The following is a 23,200-nucleotide window of genomic DNA, read 5'->3' as shown; positions in this document are numbered from 1 at the left end:
TAAAAAATGGGCAGGGGAGAATTAATCCCATCTTCATATTTGTCTTATTAATTAATTAATTAGTCCCATCTTAAGATCCCATTTAAAAGTTTTTGTAATACAAATAGAAGATCTTCACAAAGTGACTGGAAATTTCCTTTATAGTCATTTTTGAGACATCTTTTTTAAAAGAATGTAATATGTGCTAAATTCTCAACACGCTAATATTTCATTTTTTGTAAAAATGACTGAAACACCTAGAATTGAAGTATCTCTGGAATTACATTTATAATACATTGGTATACAATAAAAACCTATTAAAAGTAATTTCCCCATCATTGTATAGCAATTTTACTCACCATCATCCATTTTTGTAATAAGGGGTTGTTTTTTAAACTTTTTTTTAATTTCCCTATTTGAATCTTTTACAATTCAGATTTTTAAAGATTTCAGCAATAAATCTCCATCAAAATTCTACCTAAGTGTCTCATCATGGCAAAGAAGTAACCTTGAATTCTCTATAGAGATGCTGAGTAAAGTTCCGTTTCCTCCCCCCACCAAAAAGCTTATAGTATGGGTTACTTCTTATCTGAGAACCAATTTAGCTCAACTTGTTCACCACAAGTTACATACACAAAGTGATAAATATTTTGGACATGATAATTTTTGAAAATCATCTCTAAATGAAGATTTTGTGATCTGAATTGCAACAGGTAAAATCATAATTAGCTTTACTCTATTAACAACTAATCAATGGAGCTCTGAATTGATGAACTATCTAATATTTTTTTCAGAATAAAGTGAAAAATCTTGAGGAAATGTAAGCCAGTCATTTAATAGTTAATGATTTAATTTGAATACATTGGAGATTAATATAATTTTTCCAGGGATGTTCTTTAATGGTATTCATTGCAATTAGAATATCCAAAAAAATACACAGAATACATACCTCCTGTGCAAGGTCTTGTGCATTGGAGAGAAGAGGAAATGGAGGGCTGGCCTTACTCATATGCACTGTGACAGCATTGTGTATCTTAAATGCATTCTGGAAATCAGTATTTTGTACAAGTTGTAAAAGCAAAGCAATGTCATCCTGGCTCTGGGAGTCTACCAAAGTATGCTGAATATGCTTGAGTGAAGAGAACAGGTCTTCTACTTCTGTCAGGGGGAGAGAAAGTTGTTCAATATTAATCATTTAACTTGTATTTGCAAAATATGTTCTTCTAAAATGTTCTACTTCAGTAGACAGAATATCTGGATTAGTATCAGCATTCTAAATGGTTTACCACTTGATATAGTAATGGTATCATCATTGGAAAAACAAAGATTCTAGGAAAGCAAAAGGTCCAGATAAGTTTTTTCACCTTAATGATTATTGGTTATTTTTTACTATAAATTAATTATGAACAAAAAGATTTAAAATAAAACTTCTATGCCTTCTTGAGGATGGCACATCAAACATATTTTCAAATCTTAATTACTTAGGGTCATCATTATAAATATTAAATATTGAATTATGCTATAATGCATTCAAATGTTACTGAAGTACAATGACGTCCCTCATTAAGGGACTTTGGTAAGACTAGAATGGGGTCACTATTTAGATATAACTTTATGGGAAGAGAGTGGTAATCCCAAAAGGATGCTATTAAAATTGTACAGAAAAGCATAGCAGAAGGAAGTTCAAAAAGGGGCACAGAAAAATAGGACAATACTGTAGTGGAAATACAGTAACTAGGTGGCAAAGCGGGTAAAGGTACACTTTAAAGGCCTGGCATCAAGAAGACTGATTTCAGTCATTTAACTAGCTACCTAATCAGGAGCAAATCATTTAACCTCAATCAATTTTTATTACATGCCTACTTTGTGCCAGGCATTCTTCTAAGCCCTGGGGAGACGGGGGGAATAGAAAAAGCAGTCCTTGCACTCAAGAAACTTACGATTTAAAGGATGGAGACAACATTCAAACAAATATGTATAAAGCAAACTATATAGAGGATACTGAGTAAGGGAATAATGTTGTTGGACTTATGTTTTTGTAAAGGTACTTTGGTGGATGGAGTATAGATTGGAATGGGGAAAAGACGTGAGGCAGATTCGCAAGCAGGTTATTGCAAAATCATACAGTGAGATGGATCTGCACTAAAGTGGTGATAGTTTTAGAAGATATTAGACATATTTGAGAGATGTGGTAGAGGTGAAATCAACAAGCCTTGACAATAGCTTAAATATGAGGTAAGAAATAGTGAGTATTTGAGGATAATGCCTATGTTTTGAGTTTGAGGGACCAGGATAGTGATGGTGAACTGATGGCACAGTGTTAAAGATGGCATGCAGAGAGCTCTCTATGGGCATGAGGCTTCCCTCCCCTCCCCCCTAGAATTCATTACTAGAAAGGCAAAAAACTCAGTGGAACTGCTCCCCTCCTCCTCTCCAAAGGGTCTGACAACATTTTTTCATATCCTCCACACCTCTATCCAACAGCCCAATGGGAGCACACTGGGGGTAAGGGGGGGGGAGGGGGGCGCACCACACCTCACAGGCAGCAGAGCTGGAGCACTCCCCCTCCACCTCTCTGCATTTGCTGAGGACATTCTTCACTTCACCCACCCAGCAGCCCAATGGGAATGCTTCCTCTTTCCCTGGAGGGAGAGAAGGCAGGCATAGTACTCAGGTTTGGAGGGGGGGGGGGGGGGAGGAAGAGTTTTATTTTGGACACTGAGTTTAAGATACCTTCTAGACCTCCAACTTGAGGTATCTGAAAAGCTGTTGGAGATAGAAAATAGGAAGTCAGCAAAGAGTTTGGGACAGGAAGACATATCTGACTATCATCTGAATGGATGTTAATTAAATCAATGGTGGTTGAGATCACCAAATAAAGTAGTACTGAGGGAGAAGAGAAGATGGTCCAAGACAGAATTCAGTAGGATACCTATGATCAGAAAGTGTGATCTGGAAGACCTAGCAAAAGAGACATAGAAGGAATGGTCAGATAAATAGGAATAGAAACAGGACAAAGTCTTATCCTGAAAACCTAGAGAAAAAAGAGTAGCAAGGAGTAAAGGGTGCCTAACAGTGTGAAAGGCTGCAGAGAATTCAAGGAAAATGTGAACTGAGAAAAGGCCAATGGGTTTGACAACTAAGAGATCACAAGTAAATTTGGAAAGGGCAGTTTCAGAAGAATGAAAATATCAGAAGCCAGATGGTAAAGAATAAAGAAAAGAGGGGGCAGCTGGGTAGCTCAGTGGATTGAGAGTCAGGCTTACAGACAGGAGGTCCTAGGTTCAAATCCAGCCTCAGACATTTCCCAGCTGTGTGACCCTGGGCAAGTCACTTGACCCCCATTGCCCACCCTTACCACTCTTCCACCTAGGAGTCAATACACAGAAGTTAAGGGTTTAAAAAAAAAAGTATAAAGAAAAGAGGGGGAAGAGAGAAAGTGAAGGCACATATTGTAGATGGCCTTCTCAAGGAGTTTAGTCTTAACAAGCAGAAGAGATATAGGACAACAGGTAGAGAAGATTGAAGCATCAAGTGAGAGTTTCTTCAGTTAGATCAGTGATTCCCAAAGTGGGCGCTACCACCCCCTGGTGGGTGCTGCAGCAATCCAGGGGAGCGGTGAGGGCCACAGGTACATTTATCTTTCCTATTAATTGCTATTAAAATTTTTTTAAAAATTAATTTCCAGAGGGCTAAGTAATATTTTTTCTGGAAAGGGGGCAGTAGGCCAAAAAAGTTTGGGAACCATGAGTTAGATAGAGACACATGGGCTTCAGGGAATGAGTCAATAGTCAGGGGAAATGTTGGGGAAAAAATGACAGAAGGAGATTGGAAAGGGGGCAATCCTTAGAAAGGAGTAAAGACATTTCATTATTTGAGACAGGGATTGAAGAGATAGTGTCAGAAGGCCCATGAGTGATTAGAGATAAAGAGGGAAAAGGAAGGAACTCAAAGCAAATGGCTTACATTTTTTTCTGTAAAGTATTAGGCAAAGATCTCAGAGGAGAGGGTGATAGATCCTGGAGCTATGAGAGATTTGAGGGATGAAAAAGTTTGGAAGAGCCACTACGTAGAGCAGGATGGTGAACTGATAAGGAAGGAATGGCAGGATTGCTTAGCAGAAGGTCAGGTTGAGGTTGTGTAATATCAATCTGTAATGGACCTAGTCAGAATGGTTGTATGATTTTTCTCCCTCCTTTATTCAATGGGAGCAAAGGCAGGGTGATCCAAGACCAAGACTTTTATAATGAGCAATGTGATTAAGAGGGCTAGAAATTCAAGAGAAGAGGACAGTATAGAGTTGCAATGGTTTACCAGGGATCTGAGATAGAAAAGAGAATGGCTAATGAAGGAAAGATGGGAAAGAAGGAAGAAAATTGAGGGGTCATGGTACTACAGGTTAAGAGTAAGGATAAAAAGAACAGTTTTATAAGGGAATTCTTTGGAATTCTTGAATATGGATGTAGTACATTTGTGGTTAGTGGCAAAATCAGGATATGACCATTTTTGTGTGCGGGTAAGATGGGACAGAGGAACAGCTCATGGGGAATAAATAGGATGAGGAACTGAGTAGTATGGGTATTTGATGAAGACTAAATATACAAGTAGCCCTTCTATATTGATTATATTTCCCATCACAGTTTAGGAATATCACGAGGTCAACATAAGAAATTAAATGGGAATTTTTTGCGGAAGCTGCTGTTGACACACAAAGGACAGCAGACAACACAGTAAAAGTTTAGAAACTCAGAAATACATAAAACATACATATGGTACTATATAATTTCAACATATTTTATCTTTCAACACTATAAATATACACAATTTCTTTTTTAATGCTTTTTTCTTAGAAAATTTAAGAGATATTTAGAGGCTTATATATAGCCTATAATGAAATACTTAACCTAAATTTTATAATAAGGCACTGCAAAACCCCATGAAAGAAAAAGATAAAATTCAGATTTCTTCTCTGGTACAAAGGGAGGGCCAAAAAATTTTATATGGATTTTCCAGATCATGAAGGCATTGTGTCCTTAACTCCCATGATGTGGAAGGGATATCTGCATATCCTGTATATGTTGACAGTCAGAATGAGGGGAGGCGATATGAAGAGAAAAACTGTGAGCCGTGTACTAACTCAGTGAAGATGGAAGGAATATAACCTTGGGTGTTATAGACAATTACTTGAAAAGGAAATTACCTTTATTTATACTTTTAAATCAGTGATTATAAAACAAGGAATCACATATAATCTTTTAGGTAGTTAGCTGCAACTATGATTTTAGAAAAGTTAGATTCAGTAAATTGTATATGAGATATCAATAATAATAATATATTATAAATTTGTTAAAAAGACAAGATGTATTTGCTTTTGTGAAAGATTTATATTCACCATAGGTTCCTCAGTTTTTGGCTCAGAGAGGCACCTTTTTGGGTTATCTTTTAAGTTTACTTCCCAAATCAGTATAAGTCTGATTTATTCTATTATTTGTATTATCAATTAGAGATGACTGAAATTTGTATCCTGATCAGATTCATTCTCATATTTTCTATTATTGTTACTTTCAAACCATAATAATGAATTGGGCTCATGACCTACTTTGAATCATACATTCTAGAGATTGACAAATTTAACAGAGGTCCTGATCTTTGTAAATCCATGTAATGCCCAAACAAGAAGTCTTAAATGGTGCTAAGGGCAAGAGCAAAGGGGAACAAACCTTTATTGGAATTTATTAACTCTCTTAGCAAACATTAAACTTTAGCAACATGTTTCATACATTTGATTTAATTAATCACTTATGTTAATTGACTGTCAAAAGCCTATAAAACAGATTGGTATACATTTATTTGTTTGCTTGTTTGTTTTATTTTTTTTTTTTAATTCTTTACCTTCCATCTTGGAGTCAATGCTGTGTATTACCTCCAAGGCAGAAGAGTGGTAAGGGCTAGGAAATGGGGGTTAAGTGACTTGTCCAGAGTCACACAGCTAGGAAATATCTGAGGCCAGATTTGAACCAAGGACCTCCCTTCTGTAAAAAGAGTGGGGCACCAGGGATGTAAATGTGTCCTAATGGTTTGTGGGTACACACACTGGGTTAAAGGAGAGACAGGACCAGCCAGGATAGGGAGACCAAGAATCAAGAATGGCAGTTATCCCCAACTGTCACTCTGCCCACCATGGGCCAGGGTCTTTGGATCTAGCAGGCAAAGTAAAGGTTTTTTAACAGTTTTAATTATGATTTACTAATAAAAGTGGGATAGGGGATTCTACACTTAAAACCCTAACGGGCAAATCACAAGGGCAAGGGGAGGACCTGTCTACTCTAACTCTAATTGACCTAGGCCAGGCAGGGCTAAAGGAGCAGTACCGGAGTCACTGGAAGGCTGCTTCCAGGTTTGACCAGCACAGCTAAAGGGCCTGAGGGTGGCTTTGAGGGTTCTCATGGTAATCCACAGATGATCACATGATGCCAAAAGCCAAGGTAGTCCAAGGTATCCAAGTAGAGAGAGTGTGCTTGAGATGCTGTCCACCAGATCCCAAACCCCTCCTCCACTTGGTGAAGCTCTGCAGGTCTTGTCCACTTGTTGAAAGCCACCACCACTCAGGATCCCAGAGAATCAGGATGCAGGGTGTCCTTAACTCTGAGATCTCCCAGGGCTAGCAACAATTTGTGCCAATCACTAATGGAGTCTCTCCCAGAGCACAAGCCCTACTTCCTGCTCCTTCATTCCATCCTGGAATTCTCCAGCCCTTCCTGCTAGGTCCATATAACCTATATGTAACTAATACTAAATAATCTTCCTCACAACACATCTCTAGGCCTGGCTCTCAATCCACTGAGCCACCCAGCTGCCCCCTGTACATTTAAATAAGGTATCTGTCATGGACTGGGCATGTTGAGACCTCCAGATCAGGATGTTGGCCCAAATTTCTTTATCTCTAACATACTAGGATTCTGATGGCATTGGCTGATCCTCAAAGAAGACAAGCCTTAGTTTCCTCACCTAAAATAGAGATAATAATAGTACCTACCTCTTAAAATTATGAAGACTAAATGAAATAATATTGCCAGTAATACTGCTGTCATCATTAATATTATTTATATCATGGTAAAATGAACAATGGCACAGAACAATAAAAATAATATCCTCACTACCACATTTAAAGATGAGAAAAATCTCAGGAAATAAGAGTCAAAGACAAGAAATTATAGGGTAATATTATTATTCTTAGTTGTCTAGTTTATCTTTGTCAGTGTTTTTAAGAATATGAACTATTTCCTGAAAAACCCAAAAAATGTCCACTGTATTTCTAACAATCTTTCATTCAAACTGAGTAACAGCAAATTGAGAGTGGCTGGTAACTGAATGCATGTATTAAGTGTCTTAATACAGCCAATGATTATGTTAGTTAGATGAAGTATATAAAAGCAAAAACAGAATAATCCCCACCCTTTTGGGGATACATGATAGATGAGAAATAAACACATGTATGTACATATAAAAGTTTTTTTTTGAAGAAAGGGAACTCATAGAATAAAATACAATTTATAGTTGACGTGTTATGCCGTCAGACTTACAAATCCTAACAAAAAACACAATGAAGAATTTAAGGTGACATCCTAAGATGAATTGGGCCAACAATCAAACCACGTAAACAACAAAAATTTATAATACAGAAAAGTACAAGAAGAAGATCATATATATATATAATGAAACTAGATTTGTGCATTTTTAATCCCTCTATTTCAATATATTTCGTTTCTTTTATGATCCCATGTTTTTATGTATTTAAGAAAAAATTATTCAGGGGGTGTCCTATAGGCTTCATCAACCAAAGGAATTTATGACATAAAAGATTAATCTCTTAAACAATATGCATCTTTTTTTCTGTAAAGAATGTTTTCTAGTTGTATTCACATAATTCCTGTGGTTTACCAAAGTAGCAGGACTTCTTGATGGTTTACATATTTTGTAGTTTTTTAGAAGTTTTTTAACTATCGTAGAGGAAAATTACCTTTAGTATTACTTTATTAATAAAAAACTAAAAAGTTTCGCATGCAGCTTTAAAGTCCAACAAATATCTTAAATCAAAAAAGAGAAAAAAAAATACAAATCTCAGATTAGAAACAAAAAGACCAAAAAAAAAAAAAAAAAAAAACAAAAAACCCTCATAAGTTTTTTCTTAAATAAGAAAGTAGTGGTTAGCTATCTTTTTTTTTTTTAAACCCTTGTACTTTGGTGTATTGTCTCATAGGTGGAAGATTGGTAAGGGTGGGCAATGGGGGTCAAGTGACTTGCCCAGGGTCACACAGCTGGGAAGTGGCTGAGGCCGGGTTTGAACCTAGGACCTCCTGTCTCTAGGCCTGGCTCTCACTCCACTGAGCTACCCAGCTGCCCCTTGGTTAGCTATCTTGATCCATTAAGGGAGAGGAAAATCCAGTTAAACAAAAACTGCAAGGAAGGAACTTATATTAACTGTTATTAACAAAACAAAGAAAATTTGAAAATCTTTAGGAAATTATGTTGATGGGTTCTTTCAAATTTTAAAAGAATCAACTGTTTGGAAAATTTTAAGATGATACCAGATTTCTTTAAGCAACAAATATGGCACTCATACCTAAATAAGATAGAGTGGGGAGAAAACTACAGATAAGCATCTCTAATGAATGTTTATGTAAAAATATTGAAAAAATCTTTAAAAGATGGCATAGAAAAATATTGAAAATACTGTATCATAGGAATGTCAGATATATACAAAGAAAGCAAGATCAGGTCAGCATTAGGAAACCTATAAACACAAAATTAATTTTTATTGATTTTATTAATTAAACTAATAAATGTATTATTTCTTAAAGGACAAATTACAATTATGCCACTGGATGCAGGAAAAAAACAAAACCATGTCCATGTGATTTTTTTTTTAAGATTGCATTAAGAATGGTTGGAAAACATAGCTGTAAATGGACTTTTCCTTATCATGGTAAACTGTTACCTATCTGAAACCAAGGGCTAGCATTATCTATTCTATAACATTAAAGGGGAAAAGACTAGATGTCCATAACCATTCATTAATATAGTTAAGCGTTGGTGAAGGTTTTCAAGTTCAAGTGCCCAAACTGCAACTTCAAGCTTACTGTGAACCCCTGCATTACCCCAGAGAGCAGAGGGAGGAAATGCTAGTTTTGGACAGCTGGACAGAGGGGAAGGGCATGCAAAAAAATGTCCTCAGATGGGGTGGAGAGAGAAAACAGAGCAGCTCCCCCAGTGCTGGATCCATGGTCTTGCCAATACTTCACCAATGCTGATAAGAGTTCTTTAAATATTTGCTATAACAATATGAAAAAAATTAAAGGGAAAAGTACTGGTGAGGAAGAAACAGAATGATGGCTTTTTTTTTTTTTTGGTGACATGATTGTTTCATTAGACAATCCTAGAGAGTCGACAAGATAATTAAATTAAACAATAATTTCAGTAAAGTAACGGAATACAATAAAATAAACTGTCAAATGAATTGGTTTTTCTCTATATTAGCAACAAAACCAAGCAGGAAGATGTGGAAAAGAAATTACACAGTAAATATAAAATGTAAAGAATATTTGAGAGTCCACCTACTACCTATTAAGACACACACAGAATGAAAGAATATGACTAGAAAATATTTTAATATAGAAATGACAAATAACTAGAGAAGTGTTCATTGTTTATTACAAAGCAAAAGACCAAATAGAACAGATACAGGAGAGCCCAGAAGAAATTGTATGCAGTATAATTTTTAAAAACTCAAAGATTCCAATCACTGAAATAAGATCATTTTTTAAAATGCTGTCAACAGAAACTAGGTTTAGAACAATTCAAACTATATACCATAAACCATAACAAGTACCACATGGATATATAACGTTGATATGTGTAATATCATGAACAAATTAGAGAAGAGAGTGAAATATCTTTCCAAATATGGAAAGAGAGACAGTTCTTGACCAAATAAGAGACAGTAACCAAAAAGAGTAGAGGAAATGAGCAATTTTGATTAAATAACAGGGGGTAGGGGGGAGAGAGAACCCCATGCATGCAGGGGATGTGTTTAAACCAAAAACAATGTCGTTAACAGTGAACTAAGGGAAAAAACTACAATGAAAACTACAGTCCAATATAATTAATGAATACCAACTCAAACATTTTAAACAAAATCGTAACAAATTACTACAATTTTTCCAATAATTTATATTATGGCCCAACACGTATTTATATAAGAGATGTAAAAACTATTCAACATTAAGAAAACAATCAACATAATTTATTAAAAACAAAAATATACAAAATCACACAATTATCTCAACTGTACAAGATCCATGCTGCAAAAAAAAAAGAAACCCTACAAAGGATAAGCATTTTAATTAATATCATAGAAAAACATCCAGCTAAACCCAAAAGCAAGCAACATGGGCATGCAATACCAATACACAGTAATGAAGTGAGGATGTACTTATCAGATTCATTTTAACTGGATTAAAATCTGAATAGACTCAAGATAATACTTGTAATTTACAAATTTGGTCATCAGGCTTCATACTTAACTCCTGGTTATACATATACTTAACTCCTAGTTATACATAGCTTATGATTACTATTATTTTTCTATTTTCTAAATAAAGCATTTGTATAGAAAAACTGACTTACTTTAAGATCACTCACACAATCTCTGATTATATTAACACAGATCTAAGTTGGAAGAGACCTCAGAAACCACTTTTTCCAACAAATTCATTTTACAGATGATGGAACTGAGGCTCCAGGTAGTTTAAACAAATTGCTACGGTCATCTAGGGGGCAATCAGTGAAAATTTAACATTAGCCTCTACCCCTTTCTTTGGGACCCCAAGATTAACTTTAGATTTTAAAAAGGAAGAATTTAATATTAAATGTAAAGTTACAATTTACCTCACCTTCTAGTTTTATTAAAAATGCAGACCATCTGTTGTTTATGTGTAAACAAACTACCTAAGATAATGGGGTCAAGGAAAGATAGTGGTGGGCATGCCACCCTGCAACTATTCTACAGGTATTTTGGCTCCCTGGCATCCTGAAAACCTGCCTTTTGCCCACTGAAACTAAAAGTATAAATTTGATTCAGGAAAGGAAGTTAGGGTTTTTTCCAGAGTAATCCAGAACAAATGCATAGGCTCTTGGTTCTCAGAGATTTGCTAATGGAATGGCCAGCCACATGTAGCTAGAAGCCTTTTCTTTCTCTGGCCTGCTTTTTATTATTTAATAAATAATTATAAATTAAGACTCCAGTTTCCAGAGAATTTTAATCTTAACAAATGTTAGTTAAACATAATTACTCTAGAGAGTCTCCAGAGAATTTTAATCTTAACAAATGTTCGTTAAACATAATTTGAATCCAAGTCCTGTAACTCCAAAACTTTTTCCATTACACAGGGCTGTATCCTTATTCCTGGGGTCATTTTCTACAGCACTGTTGTACCTTCATGGCCATCTATTTTCTCCCCAGCTCTTCCAATTTCATATACATATATTAGAGAGGGAGTCAAGTACTCTACTAAAGTATTAGAGATAGAAGTACAAAGTATGAAAAAATTCCCATTCACAAGCTTGGAATCTAATACAGAAGAAAAGTATACAATGTGCATTCATAATAATGTGAATGCATAGAAACCTATACAGAGTATATACATGGTAATATGAGATGGGGAGAGGGAGATCAGGAAAGTTTTCATATACATAAAACATGGTTTCTCTTAAAATTTTCCTTCAGTACTTTGATGGATCTGTGATCTCATTTATGTGAGTAATCCTTCTAAGAATGCAGATAGGAATATACACTCCCATTCTGCAACCAAAGTCGGTATCTTCACTTGTAGAGGATAATATAAATGGATGATCAAGTTGTAAATTGATGATGGTCTTAAGGCGACAATCCTAAAATTAGATTTTTTTCCTGTTTTAAGTGACTTAATTAAATAATGATATTTTTTAAATTATCAAAAAGGTGTGGAAGTTATCAAAGGCCGATGACATAGATATAGTGCTAAATAATATGCTTCAGGGAATTGTCAGAGCCACAATCACAAAGCATTCATTAATATTTCTTTATATTTACAAAGTCCTGACTATATTCTAAATATAAAGTCCGATTCAATATCCCTTTTTAAAAAATGTCCTATTGCTATAGCTATTTCCCTTAAACATTTCTGAATTCATAAATGTTTTCCTTAAAAAAAAAAAAAAAGTTACATATGGGGCAGCTGGGTAGCTCAGTGGATTGAGAGTCAGGCCTAGAGACAGGAGGTCCTAGGTTCAAATCTGGCCTCAGACACTTCCCAACTGTGTGACCCTGCTCTAATCACTTGACCCTCATTGCCCACCCTTACCACTCTTCCATCCAGGAGCCAATACACAGAAGTTAAGGGTTAAAAAAAAAAAAAAGTTACATGTCTACTTACAAAAGGTAGAGAGGTGTGTCTTTTGGAAACTGAAGGCTTCCTCTCAAAAGAAATCAAACAGTTCTCTCCATCCTGCCCTCATTTACAAGATTCTGGCTGTTTCACGTCTGAGCACTACCAGGAATGTAATGTGTGTATTAATAAAAAAGGGTGGCAATGAACACTACATCAGACAGCTGGGAGTGTCTCCAATATAATTTAATGTATTAGGACATTGGGGGGGAGGAAGGGGAATTGGGGAGGGAACATTAATTTCAGAAAAAAAATGCTACCTTTCATTTTCCTACAAAAATTTAAAATTGAACATATCAAAATTAGAGGAAATATAATTGATAAAAATAAATTTCAGACACTTATTTTACAGAAATTTATATTGAATGAGTTCTAGCAAATTTTTTACATGTCATTTATTAAAAATTCCTCTGAAAACAAATTTTTTACCAAACTACCTATTCTAAATTTAAATTGTTTCCAAACAAACCATAAAAAAATATTCCTAATTCTTTCAAGGTTAACTCTGAAGCCCATTTTTTAAAGCATGGGAATTAAAAGTAGATTACAGACAGGTAAGAAGAAAGTATAATGGAAAGAAGTATGGGGGATCTAATTTTCATATGCCTATTGAAGGCTAATTCTTAGGATTCCATTAAAGTTTGATAAAAATACACAGAGAATTGCATTCTAATTTTTTTGTACTTAGAGAAAAATGTCCCATATTTCATTAGGTAGTTTTGGCTGAACATTATGTTCCTCTTTAAAGTTACTACATGTTTGTACATAAGCAAAGTTTTTCGAGGACAATCAATTTAAGGAGGGAGCTCAGCGAAGTCACTTCATTATTCACTACCTGGCTACTTACAGAACTTCATTATTTCCAGAATTCATATTCCTGCAAGAGCATGTCAACTCTGAAACTCATACATTCTCAGTACCCCCAGTTCTTGGGGGTCCACCCCTCCCCTCCTGACTGGTAGACGTCATGATTTTTTTTTCAAATCTTCCACTTAAGGCAGCAGATAAACTCATTATCAGGTCTCAGTGCTCGGTACACTCCCTCCCCACCCCAAGATTGCTAACTCCCTGTGGACAGCAACTACATTTTGTCTTTCTTTTTATCCATAGCACTTGGCACAAGGTAGGCATTTAGTAAATCTTTAATGACTGGCTGAATAAAACATTTAAGCTTGGTAGAAGTGAAGCAAAAGTCTGTTTACCTTAACCTCAAAGCAATTTAAATAAAAGCATGCAAAATAATTAAGAGAGGGATGAATTAATTACAATTTAAAAGCTTTTCAAATATGTTCTAATAAAATCAAAGTTAAACCTTATAAACCACTTCAGGAAAAAGGAAGAAAAAGAATCAGGAATTCAAGGGTTTTTTTTTTTTCATTTTTTTACTCACAAATGACAAAGTATGAAAACTCTTTAAATAATTTATTTACAAATGAAGTTGCAATTTGTTCTGTTTTTCCCTATACAAATATTTTAACTTTATCTTTCACTCTAATACTTGCAAATAGCTATGCTACCCTCGTTTTCATTTTTGAAGAAAGCTAGGGCCATTTGTAACAGGAACCAATTCATCCTTCTGAGTAATTAACTCCCCGCTACAAAATGCTACACGTGAATGACCTAGTTTTAGACTGAGTGCCGAAAAATGCACAGGAAAATAATATATATACTTAAGAGAGCAACTGTTAGATATGCATGGTATAGCATCTAGATTTTTAAAAGAGAAACTATTGGAGCTTAAGGAGGAAAAAGGTAGTAAAACTATGCTAGTGAATCTTCCTCTATCAGATCAAGATAAATCAACCCCCCCCCAATTTAAAAAGACATAAGAGATATGAAAAAAATCCTAGAAAAAGTAAAGTTAATAGATATCTGGAGAAAAATAGGGATAAAAAGGAATATACCATCTTCTCAGCAGAAAATGATACATTCACAGAGATTGACCATGTACTAGGGCATAAAAACATTGTGAACAAATGCAAAAAAAGCAGAAATAATAAATGCAACTTTTTCTGATCAAAATGCAATAAGAATTATAATGACTAAGGGTACTTGGAAAGGCAAATCAAAAATTAATTGGAAGTTAAATAATGTGATTCTCCAAAATTGGTTGGTTAAAGAACAAATTATAGAAACAATAATTTCATTGAAGAGAATGACAATTAGGAGACATCAAATCAAAATAAGACTAGGCGCTGGTATTTTGAAAAACAAATAAAATAGACAAAGTACTGGTTAAACTAATTTAAAAAAAAGGAAAATCAAATTAACAGTATCAAAGATGAAAAGGGTGACCTCAGCTGTAATGAAGAAGAAATTAAGGTAATTATTAAGAACTATTTTGCCCAATTATATGGCAACAAATACAGCAATCTAGGTGAAATGGAGGAATATTTACAAAAATATAAATTGCCTATATTAACAGACGAGGAAACAGAATACTTAAATAATCTCATATCAGAAAAAGAAATTGAACAAGCTATCAAAGAACTCCCTATAAAAAGACTCCAGCAAGTGATCACAAGAATTATCCACTATGATCAGGTGGGATTTATACCAGGAATGCAAGAATGGTTTAATATTAGGAAAACCATGGACATAATGACCATACCTACAACCAAATCTACAGGAAACACATGATTATCTCAATAGATGCAGAAAAAGCCTTTGACAAAATACAACTCATTCCTATTGAAAACACTAGAAAGTATAGGAATAGATGGGCCTTTCTTTAAAATAATAAACAGTATATATCTAAAACCATCAACAAGTATCATCTGCAATGAGGATAAATTAGAAGCCTTCCCAAAAAGATCAGGAGTGAAGAAAGGATGCCCATTATCATCTCTATTATTTAATATTGTACTAAAAACACTAGCAGTAGCAATTAAAGAAAAAAGAAATTGAAGAGATTAAGATAGGTAATGAGAAAACTAAACTATCACTCTTGGCAGATGATATGATGGTCTACTTAAAGAATCCCAGAGAATCAACTAAAAGGCCAGTGGAAATAATCAACAACTTTAGCAAAGTTGCAGGATACAAAATAAAATCACATAAATCATTAGCATTTCTATACATTTCCAACACAACCTAGCAGCAAGAGTTAGGAAGAGAAATTCCACTTAAAATCACCCTAGACATTATAAAATACTTAGGAATCTATTTGGCAAGACAAAGAGAGGAATTATATGAACACAACTACAAAACACTTTCCACACAATTAAAACTATATCCAAATAATATATAAGAGCATTAATGAACTATTAATAAAAATGACAATCTTATCCAAAATAATTTACTTATTCAGTACCATACCTATCAAACTACCAAAAAACTTTTTTTACTGAATTAGAACGAATTATAACAAATTCATTTGGAAGAACAAAAGATCAAGAATATCAAGGGGGAAAATGAAAAAAAAAAATATGAAAGATGGAGGCCTAGCAGTACCAGATTTTAAACTGTACTATAAAACAGTGGTCATCAAAACAATATGGTACTGCCTAAAAGACAGAAGGGAGGATCATGGAATAGACTTGGGGTAAATGCCCTCAGCAAGATAATAGATGATAAACCCAAAGATCCTGGTTTTCAGGACAAGAACTTACTGTTTAACAAAAACTGCTGGGAAAATTGGAAAACAGTATGGGAGAGATTAGGTCTAGATCAACATCTTATACCCTATACATACATACATACATACATACATACATACATACATACATACATACATTTTTCTAATATTGTATTATTTAAGTATTCTATTTCTTCTGCTGTTAATCTATGACTTAATATGACTAATCAAGTTACATCATGCAGATATTGATCCAGTAATGGTATTCTTTCTTACATTAGAATGCTTAGGCCATTCAATCCTAAACCTACTTCCTATGACCTAAAAAAATATACAAGTGGTAGAATCATTTTAGAAAGAAATACTAAATTTATGCCTCATGGAAGTCATTAATAAGTGTGAATCAAACTTTTTTTTGTCTATCAATTAGCAACTTAATCAACACAAAACTAAACACCCCTACTTAACACTTTGTTTGCCAACAAGTAACAGAATTCACAAGTCATTAATTTAAAAGAGTTCACACCCTCAGAAACTCAATTAGTCAGGAACTTGTGAATTCTTTTAATAAGAGTTTACACTTTCAGAGGATGAGAAGTGTGAATGCCACAAGACACTGCCCCACCCCACCCCCCAATTTGGAAGCTATGCTTGGACCCGGGGACAGTCTTCTGGAAGTAGTCTTCAAGGGAGCCTTGGATCTTGGGCTTGGAGCTTTGCCTGGTGACCTTCCTCTAGAATGTGACTTTGGACTTGGACCTTGGCTCTTGGAATCTTTCTTAGGTGAGGGAGTAGCTAGCCTTTCCTTTCTTGGCTTCCTGGAGAGAGATTAGTTCCGGAGAGGCCTTCCCCTCTTGGAGGAGGCAGCATTGGTGGAAGACCTGGTCCTCCAGTCAAGGGTTAACAAGGTCTGCCAGGTTGAGCAGAGCATGGGGCAATATTTAGTGTGAGAGTGTGAAAAGGGAATCCTTTTCTCTTTGCCTAGTTGGAGTTAAAGCTTTGGTTAACAATAACTTAAGTACCCCTACTTTGTACCTCACTAGATATAGGATTAATTTAGTACCTCACTAGGATAGGATTACTTTTCCTTTGTCTACTTTTGAATTAACCCACAAAAGTGAATACAGACATACTTAACCTTAAGTAGGTGCAACCCAGGTGCTAGTCCAAACTGGAAGACAACTCAGAAACCTGTGAACCCTAGGAGAATAGTTAAACACCTTTAGAGGTAAAAAGTCAATCCCCACAGACACTGCCCCTGGGCAAGATTGAACAATTTAGAAACCACCATAAAAGCCACAAAATCCCTGAGCAGTCAGTCTGGTGAAGTTGAGTCAAGTGGAGAGTGTCTCCTGGAGATAGTCTTTGAGGGAACTTTGGCTTGGATTGTGGCATCAACTTGGATTCTGACTCCTGGAGTACTTAGTTGAGTGAGTGAAAAGAGCTGACTACTTTCCTAGTTTCCTAAGAGACTGGCTTCCATCTTGGAGGAGGCCTCGTAGTTACTCACTATCAGCCCTCCTGGCTGAGGACTAGTATAGGTATTTTCTCTAACCTCTCTCACATTTCCCTACTTTGATTCCACTCTATTTTATATATAAACGTTTGATTTGAGATATAACTGCACTATTTCATATAATTTACATCCAACCACTAAATTTAACCTATACAATAGCCTAGACATCTTCTCTACCCTCTTTTTGACTTGAGCTATAATACTTTAAATGAGAGACCACCTAAATATTAGAATTCTCACATATTTAGTCAAACCCTTAATTTTAATTCCTTACAGAAGAAAATCCCTATATACTCTGAAATATTTACAGCAACATTTTTTGTGATCAACTAAGAACTATAAATAAAGTTAACACTCATCAACTGGAAAATGGATAAACATTGTTGTTCATGAATAAATAAAAAATTAATAGTACTATGCTTAAGGAAATGATGAATGTGTTGAATATAAAGAAGCATGGAAAGATCTATATAAAGTGATATAGAGTCAAGAAGACAAGAGTACCTTTGGGAAATTAAAAAAGCAACATTTTTTGTGGATTTTTGGGTCTCCTAAACTGTAAGATAATCTAATTGGTTACACATAAAGAACAAATATACAAAATTGTCATCCCTCCTCGCTGGCCACAAGGGGGAGAGGGTAGAGATGAAAAAAGACAAGAAAGGGATTAATTTCATCCCACAATTACAAAACTACGTAAATGGAAGGAACTATTAAAAAAATTATAAAGATAAATCTGTATTCAAATGAAGAGATGTGAAAGGACACCCACCAAACCACTCTTCATGGAGTTGAGAGGTCTGCAAGTATTACATACTGGCTATTTTCAGACTTTTTCAACACACTAATCAGTTCTGCTGATGTTTTTGCTTTCTAAAAATACTATGTTACATAGGATGGCTCTTTAGGAGAAGATATGTGAGATAATTAACTATGACAATGTAAGAACTGGAAGACAGAATAACAAAACAAATATTTTTTTAAGAAGCGCTGCATCAGTGAACCATTTTGAGTTTATTAGGTAGGCAAGATGACATGAGCCAGTCAATCTGAAGAACAAGTCAGCACAAACTATATAATACCCTGGGACCTGAAGGAAGATTCTAGCTATGGCCTGTCAGAAGAGAAGGACACCAAAGGACAATGTGCAGGGAGAGAAAGAGTCAAACCAGGAAGATAAGGACAAAGGCAAGGGGGAGACTGTGCAGGTACCCTGACAACAAGAAAAGTGCAATCTATAATACTCCATGTAAGAGTCTATCAGAACAACTGAGCACAGAAAACATTCCAACATGAAAAATGAACATGATGAAAAAATACTATGGGTAAAAAGAAGCCCAAGAGGCAAAACAAAATGGAAAAAAGGAGCACCACAACTGAGGGAGGCGGGAGGGGAGTAGAATATATAATGATAAAATGGTTTACCCACAAGAATTACAAGAATGTCTGGAAGAAATGAAATAAGAAGAAAAAGGAAAAGGAAAAAAGTTTAGAATAGATGGAAAATTTTACCTAAACAGTATACCTTCCTGGAAAAGACTGGAACAAACAACTCAATTCTATGAAATACAAAAAATATTAGAAAAAAGATGAGACTGAAAAATCAAAAGCAAATGTTATTTACAATAAAAAAAATTACCTGGGAAATGATACGGCAAGATTTTAATCTTCCTAAAAATTTTAGTTTTACAAATAAATTCTTTTTAAGAATTTATATAAAATTAAAAGAATGATTAGTTTCAATATTATATAAAATACTTGCAAAACCAAAAAACTCCTCCTAAGGGACAAAAAACTGTTTCAGATGACCTAAATTGTGCATGAGGATGAACACACCCTAGATTATGTTATCTATCACTCAAGTGGAGGAGTCCACTTGAATAATCAAGGTTGAAATTCCTTATCCAATCATCATTCCATCTTTCTCTATTCTTCCTAAAACTTTCTTCCTCCTCACCCCCACCTATAATCACTCAGCCCCAAGGTACTTTATCAATTTATAATCACAGCTTAAGCTAATACCCTCCTCCCATCCCAATCTCTGCCCCTAGGCCAGTGATGGCAAATTTTTTAGGAGTGCCAGGCTCCAACCCCTCCTAGTGCCTTGCCTGACTGCCCCCAGGCTGAGTGCCATGCCCTTCCTCCCCACCAAGTGCTGGGCTGGTTCCATCCCCCCTCCCCCACCCCACACAGGGACTGAAAAAGCACTCCCATTGGGCTATTGGGCAGAGGGGGCAGGCCATATGAAGAAATGTGGTCAGGCAGGGTGGAGAGGGGAAGGGAGCAGCTCCCCCAGAGTTCCTCTGTTTTTCTAAAAACTAACTGGGAGTGGGGAGTGGGGGTGGGGGATGGTGACACTTGACAGCAGCAGCCACATGTCCACAGAGAGTACTCTACATGCCATCTTTGGCACCCATGTCATAAGTTCACCATCACTGCCCTAGGCAAAACACTTAAACCTTCTATTCTAGATTCCCTACTGCCTCTACTATATTACTGCTCACACCTAGCCAAATCCCAACCCTAAGATTATTTAGGTACTATTTGCTTCCTTAATTGGGCATAAGATAATCCTTCTCCTAATTAATTCCTCAACCCATTACAAAGAAGACCTATCTCTTCTTTCCTTAAACCTTCCTTGAGAATTTTTTTCTACTACTACTCCCCACCAAGAGGGTATGACTTCATACTTTATACCCACAACTCCCAAATAGAAGCTATTTTCTGGGAACAATCTCTTCATACTTGACAATTCCCTCTTTCTTCTTCTAACAGCCTGACTTCATTCCCAACCATTTGTTCAATTTCTCAAGCCTCTAATGAAGAGATGGCCCTTTCCTCCAAGGTCACTGTCCTATTTTCACTCTTGGTCCAAGTCCCTGCCTCTTTCCCCAGCAGATTCCTATCACCTTTAATCCTTTCCTATTTATCTGTTTCCTAGCTTTCTTCTACTATATCTAAGTTTTCCCCTTTCTCAGAAAACACTATCTAGATCTCACCATCCCTAATAACTACTGTCTGGTCTATATTCATTGCCTATACTTCCTCTCCACAAATTTTCTTAACCTCCACCAAACTGGTTTTCCCTTGTGAAATCATAAAACAAGAAAGAAGAACTGAAGGGGGAAGCATAGCCATAGAGAAAAAAAAATTAATTGAAATAACAATTGTAAAAGTAGCTGGATATTTAAAGTAAATTCACAAAAATCAAGATTTTTATTACTAAGAAAAAAAAAACAGTAAGAAGGGATAGGAAAAAAATCCCAAACCAAAATAATTAAAGAATATATAAAATATCTGGGAGTCTACCTACTAATATATACATAGAAATTATATAACTACAAAATTAAGAAGACAACTAAAAAACATAGATATATCAATTGGTCATGGTAGGGTGCTGCCAATATTAAAAAAAAATGTCAATACCACCTAAATTTACAGATTTAGATGGTAAACTGTTAACTACCAAAGGAGTTCTTAATTATATACATTGACCTTAAGAAATGAAAGTTTAAAAATCTCAAGAGAAATTATTTTTTTAAAAAAGTTGACAAGAAGTGGATCCAACAGTACTGGATTTCAAATTATAATATAAAGTAGTAGTTGTGGAAATTATTTTGTTCTGGCTTTAAAAAAGAGAGAGCACTGCCATTCAGTATACGGCTCAAAAGGACCACTTATTGGGGTACTATAGAAAGTATTCATTTTAAGTACAGGGTGGACTAGATCCGTGGCTTCAGTTTCCTTACAACTTGAGTTTTTAATGAATCTAGAATAAAACTCTGGCTCTTACCACTTCATTCTCTTTTTAAGTCTTATTTAATATGAAAGTATACAGGTACTACAAAGCATATTTTATATTATTTTACATTTTTTACTTACCTAGTATCTTCACAGCATAATGAGGACTCTCCAAGGCAACTCCTTCTTCAGTATCAAAAATAGGATTATCTATACCAATTTTAGGAGGAATTTGTGCTAGTTTCTTAAGTCTCATGGATGAATTAAGGTCTAGTTCTTGTTTTCTTCCTTCTTCTTCTCTCCTACGCCTCATGTCCTCCTGTTGTTGGCGAATTCGTTCTAGTTGTGTACTTCGACGCACTGGCATCATTCTAGTTCCCAGATCTCCAGGGCAATCAACCGCCATCTCTCGGTGTCTCTGAGGTTCTTCTGGAGATGTCAGATCAACATTTTTTACTTCAATGTCTGATTCATCTGTAACATGCCCATTCATATGGGAAGTTGTCATGGTTATTTATTTAAAATATGCACCACTTTTTTATATATCAAACCAATTATCTTGATTCTGCCATATAAAATCCATTTTTATTCCAGAAGAAACTTCTTCAAACAGAAACTTCATAATCATATTACAAGGCTCTTTCCATGAAGGAAATCTAAAAACAGATGAAAAACATAAATTAGAATTTCAATACAAAGGCAAATTTTATATATTGTTGAACCTATTAATCTCCATTACGATTTATAACTAGTTAAACTCTTTCCCTTCATATTTACAAATTTTGATGTATAAAATTGATTTTAATTGTTAGCTTTTAGAAGAGTTTAAAATAAGCTGCTCAAGTGATAAAGAATACTAATTAACAAAGTACAATTGGAATAGAATTTAAAGATATAAAGACCATATCCATAGGCTCAGGAAATGAAGCATATAGAATTTACCCATTAGGTAAGCATTAAACAGATCAAGCTAGGTATGATATCATATTTTCAAGATATTTCTCCACAAAAGCATTCTGGAATTTTTTATTTGCTAATTTTTTCTTAAGAGGTCAAAAACTAATTTATTACAAATAGGTTTTAATCAATAGCTGCTATTTACAAAGATGAAAATTTTTCTCTAAACCACCACCAAAAATCATTTGGGGCAGGGGGCGGGGCCAGAGGGCAGACACTATCTTCAAAATATAAGCATTACTGTATGTTCTCATGACTATCTGAATACTGATGGGATCTACAGAACAAGATTCATGTTTCAGAAATTGAGTACCGTAAGGGTTTTAAAATTCACTATATTATTAATCCCTCCTTCCTGCTTTAAATTTTATAAATGCCTTTGTCACAATTCATTTCTGAACACATCCTCCCCATTCCTTAACCATCAAAACTTCCCTTGTAACATATTTTAAAAACCAACAAAAAAACTCAATTCAATAAAACTAACCAATACAAAGGACTCAACAATATGCCAATATTTCACATCCATAGACTCCCCCCTACAACCCTTTTCAAAAGGGGAGTACATTTTCTCTTCTCTAGGGCCCAGCTTGTCAGTCACATTACATAGTCACTGCTTTAACTTCATTCTTCTTGCAGTAGTCATTTTATGTCTATCTGGGTGGCTCTATGCTTGCTTTATTTTGCTTCAATTCTTTTAATAGGGCTTTTCATGTTTCTTTGAATTCTTCAGATCATCATTTCTTCCCGAGCTGGGCCAGATCTATATGTGCAAAGAAGTCAGGAGTTGCAGAAGCCTCTTTGATGAAAAGGGAAGTAAACTATGGCATAGCTGGAAATTCAAACCAAATATGAAGTTAGGTTACTGGCTGCACAGTAGACTCTATAGCAGAAGGCAGGTAGAACACAGAGGTTTCTTTAACTTAAGTATAATGAGAGGCAATG

General features: G+C 35.2%; 1 protein-coding gene across 1 annotated transcript in view; it reads right to left on the bottom strand.

Annotated features, from left to right (window-relative positions):
* Positions 1-21,950, bottom strand: part of LOC123253457 (protein PALS1-like) — a 24,322-nt gene extending 2,372 nt beyond the window's left edge. Inside the window, exons 1-2 of the mRNA XM_044682648.1 lie at positions 21,440-21,950; positions 929-1,137 (exon numbers count right to left, since the gene is read on the bottom strand). Of these exons, the coding sequence (XP_044538583.1) occupies positions 929-1,137; positions 21,440-21,806 (576 nt within the window). The 5' untranslated portion in view covers positions 21,807-21,950. The remainder of the gene's footprint in view (positions 1-928; positions 1,138-21,439) is intronic.
* Between the last annotated feature and the right edge of the window lie 1,250 nt (positions 21,951-23,200).

Source organism: Gracilinanus agilis, chromosome X (assembly GCF_016433145.1).
Source record: "Gracilinanus agilis isolate LMUSP501 chromosome X, AgileGrace, whole genome shotgun sequence".
Classification (NCBI taxonomy): domain Eukaryota; kingdom Metazoa; phylum Chordata; class Mammalia; order Didelphimorphia; family Didelphidae; genus Gracilinanus; species Gracilinanus agilis.
The sequence above is the reverse complement of the archived record's forward strand: the minus strand, read 5'-3'. Positions and strand labels throughout refer to the sequence as shown.